Raw genomic sequence first — 17717 nt, 5'->3', positions numbered from 1 at the left:
TACACTGAGATGTGTGGCCTCCTACAGAGGCTGATGAAATGGCTGCTGTACTGGGAGCACACATATTTATACTCCGCCTACTGGGGGGAACCAGCAGGCAGGGTTCTACTCCCGTACCTGTAGTACAGGGGCCTTACCGTAAAGCACCTATATCAACATCCTATATATACAATATATACATCAGTGGTGACTACCACACAGGTGCTGACCTCCCAAGTCTTGAGTTCCCCCATTGACACTTACCATTAGGACTCCCACCCTGCCCCCATGACCTTCCTACCTAATAATTTTCCTTAGTGTTGGGGACCATCCCCTATGTTTCCAGGGAGTTCTACTGTGCAAAGTCCTGCTCATGGTCTCTGCTTTATCCATGCAGATTTAGGGAAGGGTTAATATAGCAACATATAAAGTCAGGTAGAAGGTTCAGTTTTCCCATGCCTTAGCTGAAGCCATTGTGGCACTTCCCCACTTTCCACAATTCTACAGCGCCTATACAACGTAATCCTGCCCAGTGTTAAAATTGATGCTGTATAAACCAGAAGAGGTCATTCAACTTTGTTGTAGTGTCCGCTTATCCAAACTTAAATCCTTTGATTCAATATTAAATCAGGAATTGATCTAATTAGCTTTTGAACACTTTAACTGAGCTAATACCACACTAGATGGCAGTATGTTCCATGAATTGATGATTAAACATGAAGTAGTTGCCCCTGTAGGGCAATTTCTTTGATTTTTAATTATCTCCTTTGGCTCCTTGCATTTGATTTTGCACAGTTAAAGACTCTCCATTCACTCCATGGTTCATAATGGTTCAAGTCCAATCAAGCCAACAGGGAGAAATGTGGCTATATAACAGTGATAAGGCCATCATGCATCCATTTGTATTATTTTGCATTGGGTCTCAGTGAGTCTATTACATTTCATATTTTTAATAACCTCATTCCAAAAGCTTTTGTGAGTTTTAATTTTGTTTAAACTCTCGTGACAATACAGGATAACAGATAGCTAGAAAGAATCACAATTATTAATTCAATTGCGACTATTGATAATGGGCAGGATCTACCGGCCGCGTTGCGCCCAAAAGGCAGCATGGCGCGCCGGTATTTGCTGGGAGATGCCGCTTCCGGGATCTACCTAACTCGCCACGTATCTTGCGAAACGTCACGATGGGAATCCTGCCCATTGTGGGTGGGATCATTTTTTGGCAAATCTGCATATTAGAGTGAGACAGATAGTGTCACACGAATATGCATTCCCGAGATCTAACCAAGGCATGGGGTCTAACCCCCTCACCTTGGAGACCTCGGGTGAGTGCTGTTCAGTGCCGGTCTCCACAAGTGGGGACCAGATGGAATGGCATTCATATGGATCTCTAAGGGGATTGGAGGACCCCAGGAGATTGCCCTCTGGGCAGGTTGGCACCCTGGGCACCTTGACACTGCTTGCCTGGCACTGCCATGGTGCCCAGGTGACATGGTCAGCTGGCAGGGGCACTGCCAGGGTGCCAGATTGGATCTTCTAAGTTGCCAAGCTGGCATTTTCTTTGAGGAATGAGCCGGAGAGTGCCATGCGTGGGTGTGGAGGGGGTAAGTTGGGGCTTGGGGGAGGGGTGTTCGGGAGTCGGGTCGGGGGTTCGAGAGATAAATGGTGTCCCGATCTTTCCCTGCACTGAGGAGTTCTGGCGAGCGGAGAACCTCAATGCAGGGAAGGGGGCTAAGTGCGGCCTCGGTGCATTCCCCGCTGAGGCTCCCAATCTACCCGGTTGGGCAATAGATAGAGGGGTCTTTTCCAGCGCTCCGACCACCGGGAAACACTCGACTAATCGCATGCACTATGGGACTCTGTCCCCATTCGGATAGGTCACGCCCAACGTTTCCTAATATATCATGACAAAATATCCCAGCATTTAAGTTGTCCTGAAAGTTTACTACCATCAATTTGTTATGGAGCAAGAAATGTAGTTGAAAGATTCTTTATGGTCTATATTTTCTTTAGTAAAATCACATATTTTTAGCTTGTGTACCAAAGGTAAACAAAGTACAATAGATGGAAGGCATTTTACCAGAGCCCAGTTCCACAGTGTTTTTCTGGTAAACCAACAGTCAGTAAGGCTGAAATAAGAACAGAAATTCATGTCAGGCAGTGTCTGTGGAAAGATAAAGAAGGCAGGCGTCAGCGCCCTGATATCAGACTCATAAAGGGGTTCCGAGCCTCTGCCCATGTCAGTGCACCTTTCCATTAAGGATGGCAGGTAGGTTCCTGATGCTTCAGGTCCATTCAGAGGGCCGAATGTGATGTCAGGTTGGCAACCCCATCAGGAAGGGCGATATCAAGACAGCAGGCGAGCACAGATGTGCCACAACATGAAGACACCCTCGGCTACCTGCATTGAAATTCTAAATTAAAAAGCCCAAAGCTGGTATGACCGTCTGATCAGAGGGGAACACTGTCCACTGGCCTAATCACTGATTGGGCTGCAAACTTTCAACTCTATGGCCACATCATCCAAGCACAGAGCCTCCAACTCTGTTGGCTCATTTACCTGTAGCTGGGAGACTAGCTTGACTGACCGGGCAACTTCCACACACAGCAGGGCCCACTCCGATGCTAGAGAAATGCAACCGCTCAAGCAGAATGGCATTAAGTGGGGCTTTAATTGGACCAGTTGGCTGTCTGTCTCTGTGGAGCACCCCAGGAATATCCCCTGAGGTAGGACTGTGTTGGGAAGCCAAAAAACGACGATCCGGGTTCGATCCTGGCCCTGGGTCACTGTCTGTGTGGAGTTTGCACATCCTCCCTGTGTCTGCGCGGGTTACAACCCCCAACAACCCAAAATAATAATAATAATAACTGCTTGTTGTCACAAGTAGGCTTCAATGAAGCTACTATGAAAAGCCCCTAGTCACCACATTCCGGCTCCTGTTCAGGGAGGCCGGTACGGGAATTGAACACGCGCTGCTGCCTTGTTCTGCATTACAAGCCAGCTGTTTATCCCACTGTGCTAAACCAGCCCCTGGTTGTGGTGGGTAGGTGGATTGGCCATGCAAATTGCTTCATAATTGGAAAAATTATTTAAATAAAGGAAAGTGCATGGGTGTTGCAGACATCCTTTTGGAAGTCACAAGTGGCGGGATTCTCCGACCTCCCGCCGGGTCGGAGAATCGCCGGAGGTTGGCGTGAATCCCGCCCCCGCCGTCCTCCGAATTCTCCAGCCCCCCCAAAATCACCCCGGCGTGAATCGGACCTTCCGCCTCGAAGAATGGCGGGGACCGGCGTGACTCAATGGGCCCCAGGGCCGCCCCAATTCTCCGGCCCGCGATGGGCCGAAGCCTTTTGCCGTTTTTTGCCAGTCCCGCCAACGTGAATTGGAGTAGGTCCTTACCGGCAGGACCTGGCGGCACGGGCGGCCTCCAGTGTTCTCGGGGGGGCGTGGGGGGATCTGGCCCTGGGAGGTGCACAACCGTGGCCTGGCCCGCGATCGGGGCCCACCGATCCACGGGCGGGCCTGTGCCGTGCGGGCACTCTATTCCTCCGCATCGACCGCTGTGGTCCTCTGCGATGGCCGATGCGGAGACGAACCCTCCCGCACATGCACCGGGATGACGCCAGCACATGACGGCGCTCCCGCGCATGTGCCAACTCACGACGGGCGGAGGCCCTTCGGCGGCGATTGGCATGGCGCCAAGCTCCTTCCCCGCCGGTCGGCGGGGCGCAAACCACTCCGGGGTGGGCCTAGCCCCTGAAGGTGCGGAGGATTCCGCACCTTTGGGGCGGCCTGACGCCGGAGTGGTTCACGCCACTCCTCGGCGCCAGGACCCCCCGCCCCACCGGGTAGGGGAGAATCCTGCCCAAGGACTCTGCACCCAAAAATATATATATTTATGTAATCACAATGTCAGCCTTTTGGCTAAGATCAAGTATCAGATCAAGCCCAAGGTGAGGTGCAATGACATTTCTTGTCAGCTTGCATTTTGTACGTTTCTCTTGTGGGGACCATGAATTTGATGCAATTTGAATTTAAATTGTTTTTTGGAGCAAGCAATGAGAATGGTTAAGGACTTTCCCTGTACACTCTGTGCATTGGCTTTGTAACTTTAAAAATTGGATTAAAAAATTTAAAAATAACAATGAAATTTGTGAAGAAAGCAATTAGTTTAATATTTTCTTTAGCTTTGTATATTTCATGACCTTCACTATGACACCCCATATCCAAAACCAATTGGCAGTAAAAGTAAACACTTGCACTTCCATCCATCTTGCAAAAGAAGATGTGAATGTACACTCCGTCCTCATTATAAACAAAATATCCCTGATTCGGGATAAGAAACTTATCAGGAAGTTGTGTTCTTTAAAAATCTGGCACCTTGCAGATGAGACACTGGGTGGGATTTACCCGAATGGGAACAGAGGCCCATAGCGCAAGCGATTAGCTGGGTGCTTCCCGGCGCTCAGAAACACCACGCTATCGAACGGCCATTCAGATAGATTGGGTGCCTCGGCGGGGAATGCACTTAGCCCCATTCCCTGCACTGAGGAGCTCGGCTTGCCAGAACTCCTCAGTGCAAGCAGAGAAATGGCATCCCGATCTCTCGAAACCCTCCCAGTGCGACCCCCAAAACCCCAGCTTACCAATAAGGGGATCCTCAGGCACTCCCATATAGGGTACCCCCAGCCCAATCCTCACCACAGAAAGAATTCCAGCCTGGCACCTGGGGGCCTCTGGGCGATCCATCTGGTCGCCTTTTGTGAAGACCAGCATTGAATGGCGCTTGCCCGAGCTCTCTAAAGCAAGTGGGTTACTTACCACACCTTGGGTAGATCGTGGGAATGCATATTATAATGAGACTAGCTGTCTCACTTTAATATGCAGATTTGCTAAAAAATGATTCTGTCCTCAATGTGTGGGATTCACATTCCGACATCTCGCAAGATCGCGTTAGATCTCGCAAGGGGTGGCGAGCCGAATAGATCCCAGAAGAGGGATCTCTTGGCATCTTCTTGTGTTGTGTCGCGCCATACTGCCTCTCGGACGGGACGCAGCTTGTAGATTTTCCCCTCCATTTATCTTGTTAGTTTAGTTACCATCTCCCGCCAGTTAAATCTCAATGTGACCTTGCAGCAGGCTGCTCTTTCAGGTTTTCGGTCTCCTTGTGTTTCAACTAATCAATGAGGATAGAGGGACAAGAGTATGACTGTCCTCAAAGCAAGTAAGTGTCCAAGCTACTGCGACAGTGACACACAAAAGTAGTTGTTCCCAAACTGCAACTAACCTGTGACCATTTAGAACTTGGGTCCTATGTCCTGTAAAATCCAAGCCATATTTCCTGAATGAAACACATGTACTGGTTGTACTGAGCTGTTTTCACCTTGTAGCTTCACCAGGTTTTTTCTTGTTTGCAGTTTTCATGAATGCAGCAATACCCATTGCAGCAGTCCTCACAGTAAGTACTGGTATTTAATTTGCTCCAACAAAGTTGTAGATTTCCTTTGCAAATATTAGCCTTGTAAGTTGAAATTATTGAAATGCAGAGAGCTGGATAGGTACAATTTCCTAAGTAATTGATTTCTATATCTTTTTTCGGACGCTGTGAATCCGATTATTTAATTCTGTGGTCTATTCCACAAGTGGCCAACCCACTTTTATCTCCCTGGGTAGTCCCCTGAAAACTGCTGCTTCACAGCGCCAGGGACCAAGGTTCAATTCCGACCTCGGGTGACTGTCTGTGTGGGGTTTGCACATTCTCCCCGTGTCTGCGTGGATATCCTCCGGTTGCTCCGGTTTCCTCCCACATTCCAAAGATGTGCAGGTTAGGTGGATTGGCCATGTTAAATTGCCCCTTATTGTCCAATGGTTGGGTGGGATTATGGGGTTACAGGGATAGGGCGGGGAATTTGGCCGAGGTAGGATGCTCTTTTGGAGGGTTGGTGCTGGCTCAATGGGCTGAATGGCTTCCTTCTATGCCGTAGGCATTCTATGATTCTGTGAACTGCTGAAAATGGGTGAGGCTGGTTTATCTAAAACTGCCATGTGGCTTATGCTCTGAATGTTACATCTAAATTTTCCTAAATATTTTCTTTAAAAGTCCCAGCGGTCTTCTGGTGTAGTAGGTCCTATGGTTCGGCAAATATGGTAAATGAGAACCAGACCCCAAAAGTACACCCTTAGTCTCTTCGCTGTTAGCACGGGTCAGTTGGTAACCCAGAAGTTAACACTGACCTCATTGAATTTTTATTCCTTTAACTGCTGTCTAATAATGCTCACACCTACCTAGACAGAGTGGGAAGGGGTTGCCAGCCTCAGAAAAATTAGTCCAGGTTCGAGGAGGCCTAAACTTTCCCTGTGATCGAGGTCAAGAAGAGCACTCCTGCTGCTCCTGGTCCCACCAAGGAAAAGTAAACATTTTACCCAAAAGACCTCTTCAGCTTCCTGATATTCCTCACGCTGACCGGTAGCTTTGGAAAGGCCGTGCCATCTGCGCGTGTCTGTTGAAATTATTAGCTCCGAATGAGCAAGTGTGATTTAGGAACTTATGGCCACTTCGCTGCCTGTGCAGAAATATCCATTAGCATCTTGGAAAGGTGGGATTCAGACAGCTTTCTGGCGAGTATGTAACCCAGGCATTTTTAATGCTACTCATCTAGTTTTCATTGGACAGTTAGAATTAGAATCTCCAGCTAAACAAGATCCATTTCTGTTCAGGAGTGACTGAGTTTTGCATGTTCAGTTTCTTGAGCATGATTTCTTTGCAAATCTAATTTTGACCTAAAATGTATTTTTATTCGCTCATGCTGAGGTGATTTCAATTATTTTTTCTAATTTCCCCAAAAGACTTTTGTTGTTCACACCCACCTCTATGAGAATGCAGACCTCTCGCCAGCAGTGGCCTTCGCCTCACTCTCCCTCTTCCATATCCTGGTCACACCCCTCTTCCTGCTCTCCAGTGTGGTTCGTTCGACTGTCAAAGCTTCAGTGAGGTAAAATATTGTTCAAAGACCATGTTTGATCTTTTGGTTCGCTTAATGCTACCATAATGCATGGATGCTAAAACGGGGACAACAATAACGAAAGTAACAAGTGTACTTCTGTAGCGCATGAAACACAAGAAGCCCGACGAAAACACAAGTCAGCTCTCAACACAACTCCTTGAGACCCGTCCCCGTATAAATGCCGCCCCCCTCAGGTGCATTATTTTCACTCTTGGGAGGCAGGGGAGCCGATGCTGAAAACGGGGCCCGCAGTCTTGGAATTAGGCCCCACCCCAGCCATTTTAAAAGGCCTCCAGAGTCATCCAGACTCCGTGAAAATCCAGCCCAAAAGGACAATTGGACCTGCAAACTGGCAATAGATCGGTAATTGGTTTTATAGTGCAGTGCTTTCCAAACATTTTCCCAGTGTGACCACATTTTAATGCCTCAGACATTGTGCGATGCCAGAGTAAAAATCTAGAGTGGTGTAAGAGTTTTTAAGCAGGCACAGAGACGTCAGCTGTCGAGTGGGGGCGTCATAGCTTTCGGTAATCAGTCCAAATCCATAACAGCCATGGCTAAATCTGAGTAAAATTGTGTCTGGGTTCGCAACTCACAATTTGGAAAACCCTGTTATCGTGTAATCAATTATGTCTTCGTCTCACATGTTTGTTTCCTGCTGACTGGGTTAGGTGGTGCAGGGGAGAACTGGAAAGTGGCTCAGGAACCTTACAAGGCCAGAGAATCAAAGGAACCGTCCTCAGCAAACCCTCAGTTCTGCCATGACCTTTGGTACCACCGAAAGTGAGAGTCAAAGCCAAGGCTGGGGTGACTCAAAGGCACCTTGAGGCCTTTGGCAAGGTCGCAGAGGGATAGGGGAGGGGGTAGGTCAGAGTATTCCTGCTCACCCTGTACCACAAAGATTTCACTAAAGAGGAGATTTTAAAATATGTGCCTTGGCCTCCTCTAGCCGGTCAGCCCAGCCCCTCCTGCCGGGGGTCAGATGTTGGTTCCCACAGATTGCAGCACTCTCCCTGATGTTAAAATCATTTTTGAGCCACAGCTTCTGCATTTGAGCATGCCCCTAGCCAATTGTAGCAAGAGCCTTGGTTGACTTGACAGTCAACCAAATGGTGTGTGGTAGGACCAGGTATTGCGGTACCTGAGAGGTGGATGACCATTGGTTAGACCCAGCAGTCTACCATTGGCTGATGTACATAGCTCCGCCCTGAGAAGCAGAGTATAAGAACCGATGCCGTCCCAGCAACCTTCACGTTCTGTATCGAAGCTGCTGGGGAAGAGTTCTAGCAGATTAAAGCCTATTAGTTATGATTCACCTTGTCTTGAGAGTAATTGATTGCGCATCAATTTAATCTGCTACAACTTCAGTTGGAAGGATGGATCTCCGTATCAAATCGGAGTGCCTTCAGCTCAGCCCCCACGCGGACAACTCTCCTGCTATTTTCAAACATTGGGTGGCGTGCTTTAAGGGTTACCTCGACACGGCCGCCGACACCCCCACGGAAGGACAAAAGATGCATCTCCTACACTCACGGGTCAGCCCTGGGATCTACCCTCTTATCGAGGAGGCGGCGAATTATGCTGCCGCGATCGAGCTGCTAGAAGGACATTATATCCGCCCTGTGAACCAGGTTACGCTCGTCACCTGCTGCCGACTAGGAGGCAAAGCCCTGAGGAAACGTTGGAAGACTTCTACCGGGCGCTGCTGGTGCTGGGCCGAAACTGTGGCTGCCCGCCAGTTTTGGGGAACGAGCACACGGAACTTTTGATCAGGGATGCTTTCCTGGCAGGTATGACCTCCCCCGATATCCGCCGAAGGCTCCTAGAAATGGACACTCTGGGACTTGCAGAGGCACGGGCCCTGGCAGGGTCCATGGACGTTGCATATAAAAACGTGCTGTCCTTTGCTCCCGATCGCGCGGCGGTCCCCTGGGCTGCGTGGCACACCGTAGCGGCAGCCCCTCAGACCTTTCCCCTGACCTCGCAAACCTGCGCGGCGAGACGGCCCGCTAACAGCGCTGTTTCTTCTGCGGGCTGGCGAATCATCCCCGCCCACGCTGCCCGGCCCGCACCGCCACCTGCAAAGGGTGCGGCAAGAAGGGCCACTATGTGGGGGTCTGCCAGGCCCGCGCCGTGGCCGCGGTCTCCAGCGACTATCAGCAACCCCCCTTTCAGGCCCTGACCGCCCAGCGCTCACCGCCACCCCCCTATCCTAAGGCCGCGTGCGACCCGCGGGTGTGGCCATTTTGCCCCCCGGACACCGCGCTGGACGGGTGGCGCCGCCATTTTGTCCCTCGCTTCTTCATCCCCGGACTCCATGTGCGACCCATGGGTGACGCCATCTTGGATGGGGCCTCAGGCCCCCAGCACAGCCAACTACATGCTGCCCGACCAGAACTCTCCATTACTGCAGCTGGCCTCGGTGACTCTGGACCAGAGTCGGCCCCGGACACTGGCGAAAGCTACAAAGACGATCTCCATCAAAGGCCACGAGACGTCGTGCCTGATCGACTCTGGGAGCACGGAAAGCTTTGTTCACCCTGACATGGTAAGGCGCTGTTCTCTTGTCACCCATCCCGTATATCAAAGGATCTCCCTGGCCTCCGGGTCACACGCGGTGGAGAGAAAGCGGTTCTGCCTAGCGAACCTCACTGTCCAAGGCAGGGAATTCCACAATTTCCGCCTGTACGTCCGCCGCACCTCTGCACAGCCACTCTCCTTGGGCTGGATTTCCAGTGCCATCTGCAAAGCCTGACTTTTAAATTTAGCGGCCCTATACCCCCCCTTACTGTCTGCAGCCTTGCGACCCTTAAGGTCGACCCGCCTTCCCTGTTTGCGAACCTCATCCCGGATTGCAAACCCGTCGCCACCAGGAGCAGACGGTACAGTGCCCAGGACCGGACCTTTATCAGGTCGGAAGTCCAGAGGCTGCTGAGGGAAGGGGTCATCGAAGCGAGCAACAGTCCCTGGAGAGCTCAAGTAGTGGTGGTAAAGACCGGGGAGAAACATAGGATGGTCATTGACTACAGCCAGACCATCAACAGGTTTACGCAGCTGGATGCGTACCCTCTCCCCCGTATAGCCGACCTGGTGAACAGGATCGCGCAAAATAAGGTTTTCTCCATGGTGGATCTCAAGTCTGCCTACCACCAGCTACCCCTCCGTAATGGTGACCGCCAGTACACTGCCTTCGAAGCAGATGGGCAGCTCTATCACTTTTTAAGGGTTCCCTTCGGTGTCACGAACGGGGTCTCGGTCTTCCAACGAGAGATGGACCGAATGGTTGACCGGTACGGCTTACGCGCAACGTTCCCGTATCTGGATAACGTCACCATCTGCGGCCACGACCAGCAGGACCATGACACCAACCTCCGAAAATTTCTCCAGACCGCGAAAATCTTTAATCTGACATACAATAAGGATAAATGCGTGTTTAGCACCGACCGTCTAGCCATTCTAGGCTACGTAGTGCGAAGTGGAGTCATAGGCCCCGACCCTGAGTGCATGCACCCGCTCATGGAGTTCCCCCTCCCTCACTGCCCCAAGGCCCTAAAGCGCTGCATCGGGTTCTTCAGCTATTATGCACAGTGGGTCCCCAATTACGCCGAGAAAGCCCGACCCCTGATCCAGTCCACAACCTTTCCCCTGTCGACGCAGGCCCGCCAGGCCTTCAGCCGCATCAAAGCAGACATTGCAAAAGCCAAGATGCGCGCCATCGACGAGTCCCTCCCCTTCCAGGTCGAGAGCGATGCGTCCGACGTAGCTCTGGCGGCCACCCTCAACCAAGCGGGCAGGCCCGTGGCTTTCTTCTCCCGCACTCTCCATGCTTCCGAAATTCGCCATTCCTCGGTCGAAAAGGAGGCCCAGGCCATAGCAGAAGCTGTGCGACACTGGAGGCATTACCTGGCCGGCAGGAGATTCACTCTCCTCACGGACCAATGGTCGGTTGCCTTCATGTTCAATAATGCGCAGCGGGGTAAGATTAAGAACGACAAGATCTTGCGGTTGAGGATAGAACTCTCCACCTACAATTACGAGATCTTGTACCGCCCGGGGAAGCTGAACGAGCCTCCTGATGCCCTGTCCCGCGGCACTTGTGCCACCGCACAAGTGGAACGCCTCCGATCCCTCCACAAGGACCTCTGCCACCCGGGAGTCACTTGTTTCTTTCATTTTATCAACACCCGCAACCTGCCCTACTCCATCGAGGAGGTCAGGACCGTCACCAGGGACTGCCAAATCTGCGCGGAGTGTAAGCCGCACTTCGACCGGCCAGAGAGGACGCACCTGATAAAGGCTTCCCGTCCCTTTGTACGCCTCAGCATGGATTTCAAAGGCCCCCTCCCCTCCACCGACCGCAACACGTACTTCCTTAACGTGATTGACAAGTACTCCCGGTTCCCTTTCGCCATCCCCTGCCCAGACATGACCACAACCACTGTCATCAGGGCCCTCCAGGGTATCTTTACACTGTTCGGTTTCCCCGCATACATTCTCAGTGATAGGGGGTCCTCCTTTATGAGTGACGAACTGCGTCAATTCCTGCTCAGCAAGGGCATCGCCTCGAGCAGGACGACAAGTTGCAACCCTCGGGGAAACGGGCAGGTAGAGAGAGAGAACGGAATGGTCTGGAAAACCGTCCTGCTGGCCCTACGGTCCAGGAATCTCCCAGTCTCCCACTGGCAGGAAGTCCTCCAGGTGGCCCTCCACGCCATCCGGTCACTGCTCTGTACAACCACGAACCAGACACCTCACGAACGTCTCCTTGTTTTCCCCAGGAAGTCCTCCTCCGGGACCTCGCTCCCAACCTGGTTAGCGACACCCGGACCCATCCTGCTTCGGAAACATGTGAGGGTGCACAAGTCGGACCCGTTGGTCGACAGGGTTCACCTGCTGCACGCCAACCCCCAGTATGCCTACGTAGCGTTCCCTGACGGCCGCCAAGACACGGTCTCCCTTCGGGACCTGGTGCCCGCCGGAGCCCCACACACACCCGCACCATTGCCCCCTCCCCACAGCATCTAACTGGAGGGTCAGTACTCCCGCCGCCCCTGCCTAGGCCCGAACACACACCGACGCCCCTTACAGGCGCCTTCCCCCCCCTGTACACCTTTCGCCCCAACAGCGCCGCCTATGGGTGACGAAGCTGCCTGGGAGGACGACATCATGTTCCCGGAGTCGCAACCGCCGGGACCCCCATCAGAATCACCGCCGAAGCCCAGACGCTCCAGAAGGACGACCCGGCCACCCGATCGACTGATTGCTGCACCATGAACACTTTGTTATTACCCTCGACATCACGATACCTCCATACCTGGTCATACCATGCGAAAGGCAACTATTAACGCTGGCCATCACCCCGCCGGGCTCTTTTTTAACGGGGTGGATGTGGTAATACCAGGTATTGCGGTACCTGAAAGGTGGATGACCATTGGTTAGACCCAGCAGTCTACCATTGGCTGATGTACGTAGCTCCGCCCTGAGAGGTGGAGTATAAGAACCGATGCCGTCCCAGCAGCCTTCACTTTCTGTATCGAAGCTGCTGGGGAAGAGTTCTAGCAGATTAAAGCCTATTCGTTATGACTCACCTTGTCTTGAGAGTAATTGATTGCGCATCATGGTGCCAGACAGGAATGGATCCCTGACTGGTAAGTGGACTTAGTCTTAACACCACTGAAGCGGGCAGCACGGTGGCGCAGTGGGTTAGCCCTGCTGCCTCACGGCGCCGAGGTCCCAGGTTCGATCCCGGCTCTGGGTCACTGTCTGTATGGAGTTTGCACATTCTCCCCGTGTTTGCGTGGGTTTCACCCCCACAACCCAAAGATGTGCAGGGTAGGTAGATTGGCCACGCTAAATTGCCCCTTAATTGGAAAAAAAGAATTGGAAACTCTAAATTTTTTTTTTTAAACACCACTGAAGCACCATTCTTGCTGGGGTGTTTTCTTTGGGGGGGGGGGCACTTAAAATGGACGTTAATTACTTTAGAAATTGGAGAGAAATCATTTGGACTAACTTTTATTATCATTTATTCTATAATTCCCTCTATACAAAACCATTGATAGCGTCAATGGGATAATGGAGAGAAATATTTAGAGGAGCTACCAAGCCGAGAAGGCAAATGAATTGATATGCAGGTGCTGAAAGGAAAATTGGTGTGGGTTTCTGTTTTGGACCACGGTGCAGTAGTGCTGCTGGAAGATGCACTTTTAGACATTAGCTAGCATGTTTTACCAGACATATCAGTGTCAGCAAAAGAAAAGTCAAAATGTGTTTTATAAACTCTAATCAATGAAGTGAAATGTACTCCTGAGATAGAACTGGAGTAGGCCAACTAAAAACCCTCTTCTCACACAGCCCAGTTAGTTAAGTAAATTCCCATTATGCACTACAATGAGGCCAGTGCCTGTTGCCCTTTACTGGAACCTGCATCCAAGAGAAAACAGGACAACATTTGTAAAAGAGTCTGAAATATTTCTCACATCCGATTGAGCTGTTTTATCAGTTATCACTGCATGGATTAGTAAGTGCACTGCCACGTGGTTTCCTGACTCTCCCGGTCTTGCTGATTTGCTGCTATAAGTCACTACACTTTTCTTTCAGTGTGCAGAAACTAAGCGAATTCTTCTCGAGTGAAGAAATTGGAGAGGATCACAGCCGGGTTGTGGTGCAACTGAACAGCGAAAGTAATAACAAATACCAGACTGTAGTGAGTATAAGTTGACATTTTTGCAATGCAGCCAGCTAGCTCCTCAGTGCTATCCACCTCTTTCTTACCATTGCTGCACCTTCACAATCTGCCATGCAATGTAACTGAAAGTCCATCAAATTCATTCCTTATATTAATAGCATCCTTATTTCAATTCACAAGCTATAGCAAATGTGTTTGAGGATTCAAGCTACATGTGTGTTTGTGTATATTTATTTAATAAGCACTTCTCATGCTATGAACACTTACCCTTCCGTTTTCCACTCACTCCTGCACAGCCCCTTAAAGTTATTAACCGCAAACGGCCCAGCAAGGACGACTGGCACAATTACGAACCTCAGTCCAGACAGCAGATAAGCAGCACAGAAGGAGATGATATTTTTATAAAGGTGAAAAAATTGTCAATTCTATCTACCTCTACAGCAGCTACTGTACTTGACTTTGCTTTATCTTTCTGAGGATGAGGATTGTTAGTTTTAGAGTTTAGGTTTATTTGCTTTAAACAAGAAAATATTGATATTGTTTCAATTATGTCAGGTCTACGTCAGCTGCCGGATTTGTGATCTGAAGCAGTGGGCAGAATTCTCCATTTTTGAGACTAAATGTAGCAGTGGGTGACTCCGGCCGTACCCTTCCCGTGCCAGATCCCACACTTGGAATCTCATTAATTCTGGACAGATGAGTTCCTCGTTAGTATAGTGGTTAGTATCCCCGCCTGTCACGCAGGAGTCCGGGGTTCAATTCCCCGACGGGGAGAGTTTGTACCTTACCAGGAAAAAATTGGGAATACTTTTATGGGCAGCACGGTAGCATTGTGGATAGCACAATTGCTTCACAGCTCTAGGGTTCCAGGTTCGATTCCGGCTTGGGTCACTGTCTGTGCGGAGTCTGCACATCCTCCCCGTGTGTGCGTGGGTTTCCTCCGGGTGCTCCGGTTTCCTCCCACAGTCCAAAGATGTGCAGGTTAGATGGATTGGCCATGATAAATTGCCCTTAGTGTCCAAAATTGCCCTTAGTGTTGGGTAGGGTTACTGGGTTATGGGGATAGGGTGGAGGTGTTGACCTTAGGTAGGGTGGTCTTTCCAAGAGCCGGTGCAGACTCGATGGGCCGAATGGCCTCCTTCTGCACTGTAAATTCTATGATTCTATGAGTTCTTCGCTGAATCTGGTGAGTTCAAAGGTCCCGGCGATGTATTTAAACACCAGTCCAGCTCACTCATATCATTCGCAACAGCCCACCTGTCTTCACTATACCATGAAGATTGTCAGCAAACCAGAGGGAAAAGCCTCAAGAAGAAGCCAGATCCTTGTTCAGCCACCCTCTCACAAGCCCATCACCTGTGAGGTGCCCAGACCCCATTTGTACCTCTATCCACCACATCTGGAATCTTTGTGCATCCCCTTCCAGTAAATGATGTGATATCACTTTGACCTTTCTGGTTTTGTGAGTTTTTCATGCAGTCTTATAGGGGTCCAGCTTCCTTCACCTTGGTTTTCCCTCTGCCTTCCATTGTCCACCTTCTTCATCCAACTCCTTACCCCTCTGCCTGTTATTATGAGCCCTTCCCTCCCCCCCTCCCCTCCCCCCCCAACTCCATACACAGTCTTCTTTCCACATTGCCCCCTTTGTCTTTGTCAGGCCACACCACTCCCCTCCCCAACCTGGCCTTACCTCGCACTCCCCCTGCCTCGGTTGAACTTCTGACCTTTGTCGTGGAGGCCAAATGAGTCCTGCAGTACAGTGCTGTCCAGATAGGCACTGGTGTTTGGCACCAGGGGGATGGAGACCCCGGATGACACAGGAGGGTCTATGGGTCCAGCAGCATGGTGCTGTCCATGAAGACCAACTCGGCATGGAGATGGAGGTCCCCAGCAGAATGGTATACAGGGCTCAGGAACAGTGGAGCAGTATGGCAGAAAGGCTTCATTGCACTCACCTCAAAGTCTCTTGCAAACTGAGGACCACCTTGTGCATGCCACTCTTTAGCAATTGGGTATAGACCAATGAAATGTCATGATGGGGTGATGCAAGATTGGAAAGCCTGGATGGACACCAGTTGTTTTAATGGACATTCATGAGATGCAAATGCCAATCATTCCACCAGCCAGCAGGAAGATCAACCCACCATTAACCTGCCTTTGGGAGAATGGCAACATGATTTGGCGCCAGTGGGTTTCTGACATTTTGGCTCCCGCTAGATTTTTCGCTCCCGCCTTCCACCAAACCCGCTGCAGGACAGGATGTGAGAATTCTGCCCAGCGAAACAGAACACAAATCCACTTGAAAACAACAGAGTACCATTCCTTTAAATTTAAATGAATGACTTCCATCAAAACTCGGTAACAAAATATGTGGGCAGCATTTTTAATCAATTAAATTTAACAGGCTTGTTCTTCAATTCTTTCAATGGGTGGATGATTAAAGAAGTTGTAATCTCTGAAATTGAAACCATGATACAAACATGATAAATTCTGAGGAACACCCACTGAAGACAACAAGATGCAGTACTATTTAAGATCTACAGTAAAGTAGTTGCCCTGGCAGCTATGCTGGGGATCCAGCATCACCCTATATTTCACCCTACAGTTAATTACACCAATACAGTAGTTTTCACTTTTAGTCATGTTTGTGTTTCTAGTTTAGACCTGGGGAGTTTTAATTTTTCAATTGTAGGCACCGTGAAGGGCAAAGAAGGTTCAAAATGGAGAAGTATGTGACACAAACTGTTTTTGAGCGCTGCTGAAAAGGCCCCGATCATTCTGGATAAGTACATTGCAAAAACTATGTTTGGCAGTAATTTATCTATCAAGAAGGTAGGACTGTAGGTGATTGCTGCAGTACCTCTCAGAATTCAAAACTTACCACCTCCTCCTTCACCCTAAATCACTTTCGCTGATCAATCCTGTTTCATCCTGATCGTGCTGGCTTTATCCATCATTGTATTGGTAGAATTGATGCATATAAGGCAGAAATGTACGTTTTACACATCAGAGTTCTGCATATCCAGTGACAACTGAAACTGTAGATCTTATCATGCATGTTTTTAAAACTTGGCTTGAGCAACAATACAATGGTGTTGGAATGGCTCAATAATGGCCGGTTACTCAAGCTGTAAGAAATAAATCCAAGTGGAGTTCAAAAGAGGCCTCACATCACACTTTAACTAACTATTGGAGCCATAGCTAGCACAAAGGAAGATGGTTGAGATTGTTTGAGGTCGATCATCTGAGTTCCAGGATATTGCCGCAGGAGTTCCGAAGGTTAGTGTCCTCAGCCAACCATCTGCAGCTCCTTCATGAATGAACCTTGCTCCACCATAAGGTCAGAAATATTAATGTTTGCTGATGATTAGACTGTATTCAGTTCCAGGCGTACCTCCCCACATAATAAAGCTATTCATGCGCATATGCAACAAAACATGGACAGATCTGATAAGTGGCAAGTTACATTCATGCCACACAAGTGGCAGGCAATGATCATCTCCAACAGGACAGAGTCTAACACACCCTTCACACTCAACAGCATTAGGACTCTATGTGAGCACCACACCTTCGCACGGTTATTTTGGCCTTGGAGAGAGTGCAACGTAGGTTCACAAGAATGATACCTGGACTTCAGGAGTTAAGTTATGAGGAGAGATTATACAAATTAGGCCTGTTTTCTCTACAATTTAGACAGTCAAGGAGTGATCTGATCGAAGTCTTCAAGACATTAACAGGAAAAGACAGGGTAGATAAATCTAAACTATTTCCATTGGTTGGAGAGTCTAAGAACTAGGGGGCATAGTCTAGAAATTAGGACAAGACCATTCAAGGGAGATGTTAGGAAGCACTTCTACACAAAGGGGGGTAGAGATTTGGAACTCTTTTCCACAAACGGCAATTGATGCTGGATTAGTTGGGGCAGCACATTGGGTAGCACTGTTGCTTCACAGCGCCAGGATCCCAGGTTCGATTCCCGGCTTGGGTCACTGTCTGTGCGGAGTCTGCACGTTCTCCCCGTGTCTGCTTGGGTTTCCTCCGG

General features: G+C 49.8%; 1 protein-coding gene and 1 non-coding gene across 2 annotated transcripts in view; both read left to right on the top strand.

Annotated features, from left to right (window-relative positions):
• LOC140384522 (ATP-binding cassette sub-family C member 8-like) overlaps positions 1–17717 on the top strand; it is a 497256-nt gene that overhangs the window by 307528 nt on the left and 172011 nt on the right. Inside the window, 4 exon segments of the mRNA XM_072466291.1 lie at positions 5401–5441; positions 6830–6975; positions 13588–13693; positions 13972–14082. Coding sequence (XP_072322392.1) covers positions 5401–5441; positions 6830–6975; positions 13588–13693; positions 13972–14082 — 404 coding nt within the window.
• On the top strand, positions 14378–14449 carry trnad-guc (transfer RNA aspartic acid (anticodon GUC)). Its single transcript has one exon. It is a non-coding gene; the product is annotated as a tRNA-Asp (tRNA).

The sequence above is a fragment of the Scyliorhinus torazame genome, chromosome 10 (genome assembly GCF_047496885.1).
Source record: "Scyliorhinus torazame isolate Kashiwa2021f chromosome 10, sScyTor2.1, whole genome shotgun sequence".
Taxonomy (NCBI): domain Eukaryota; kingdom Metazoa; phylum Chordata; class Chondrichthyes; order Carcharhiniformes; family Scyliorhinidae; genus Scyliorhinus; species Scyliorhinus torazame.
This window is presented reverse-complemented; position numbering and strand designations above follow the sequence as displayed.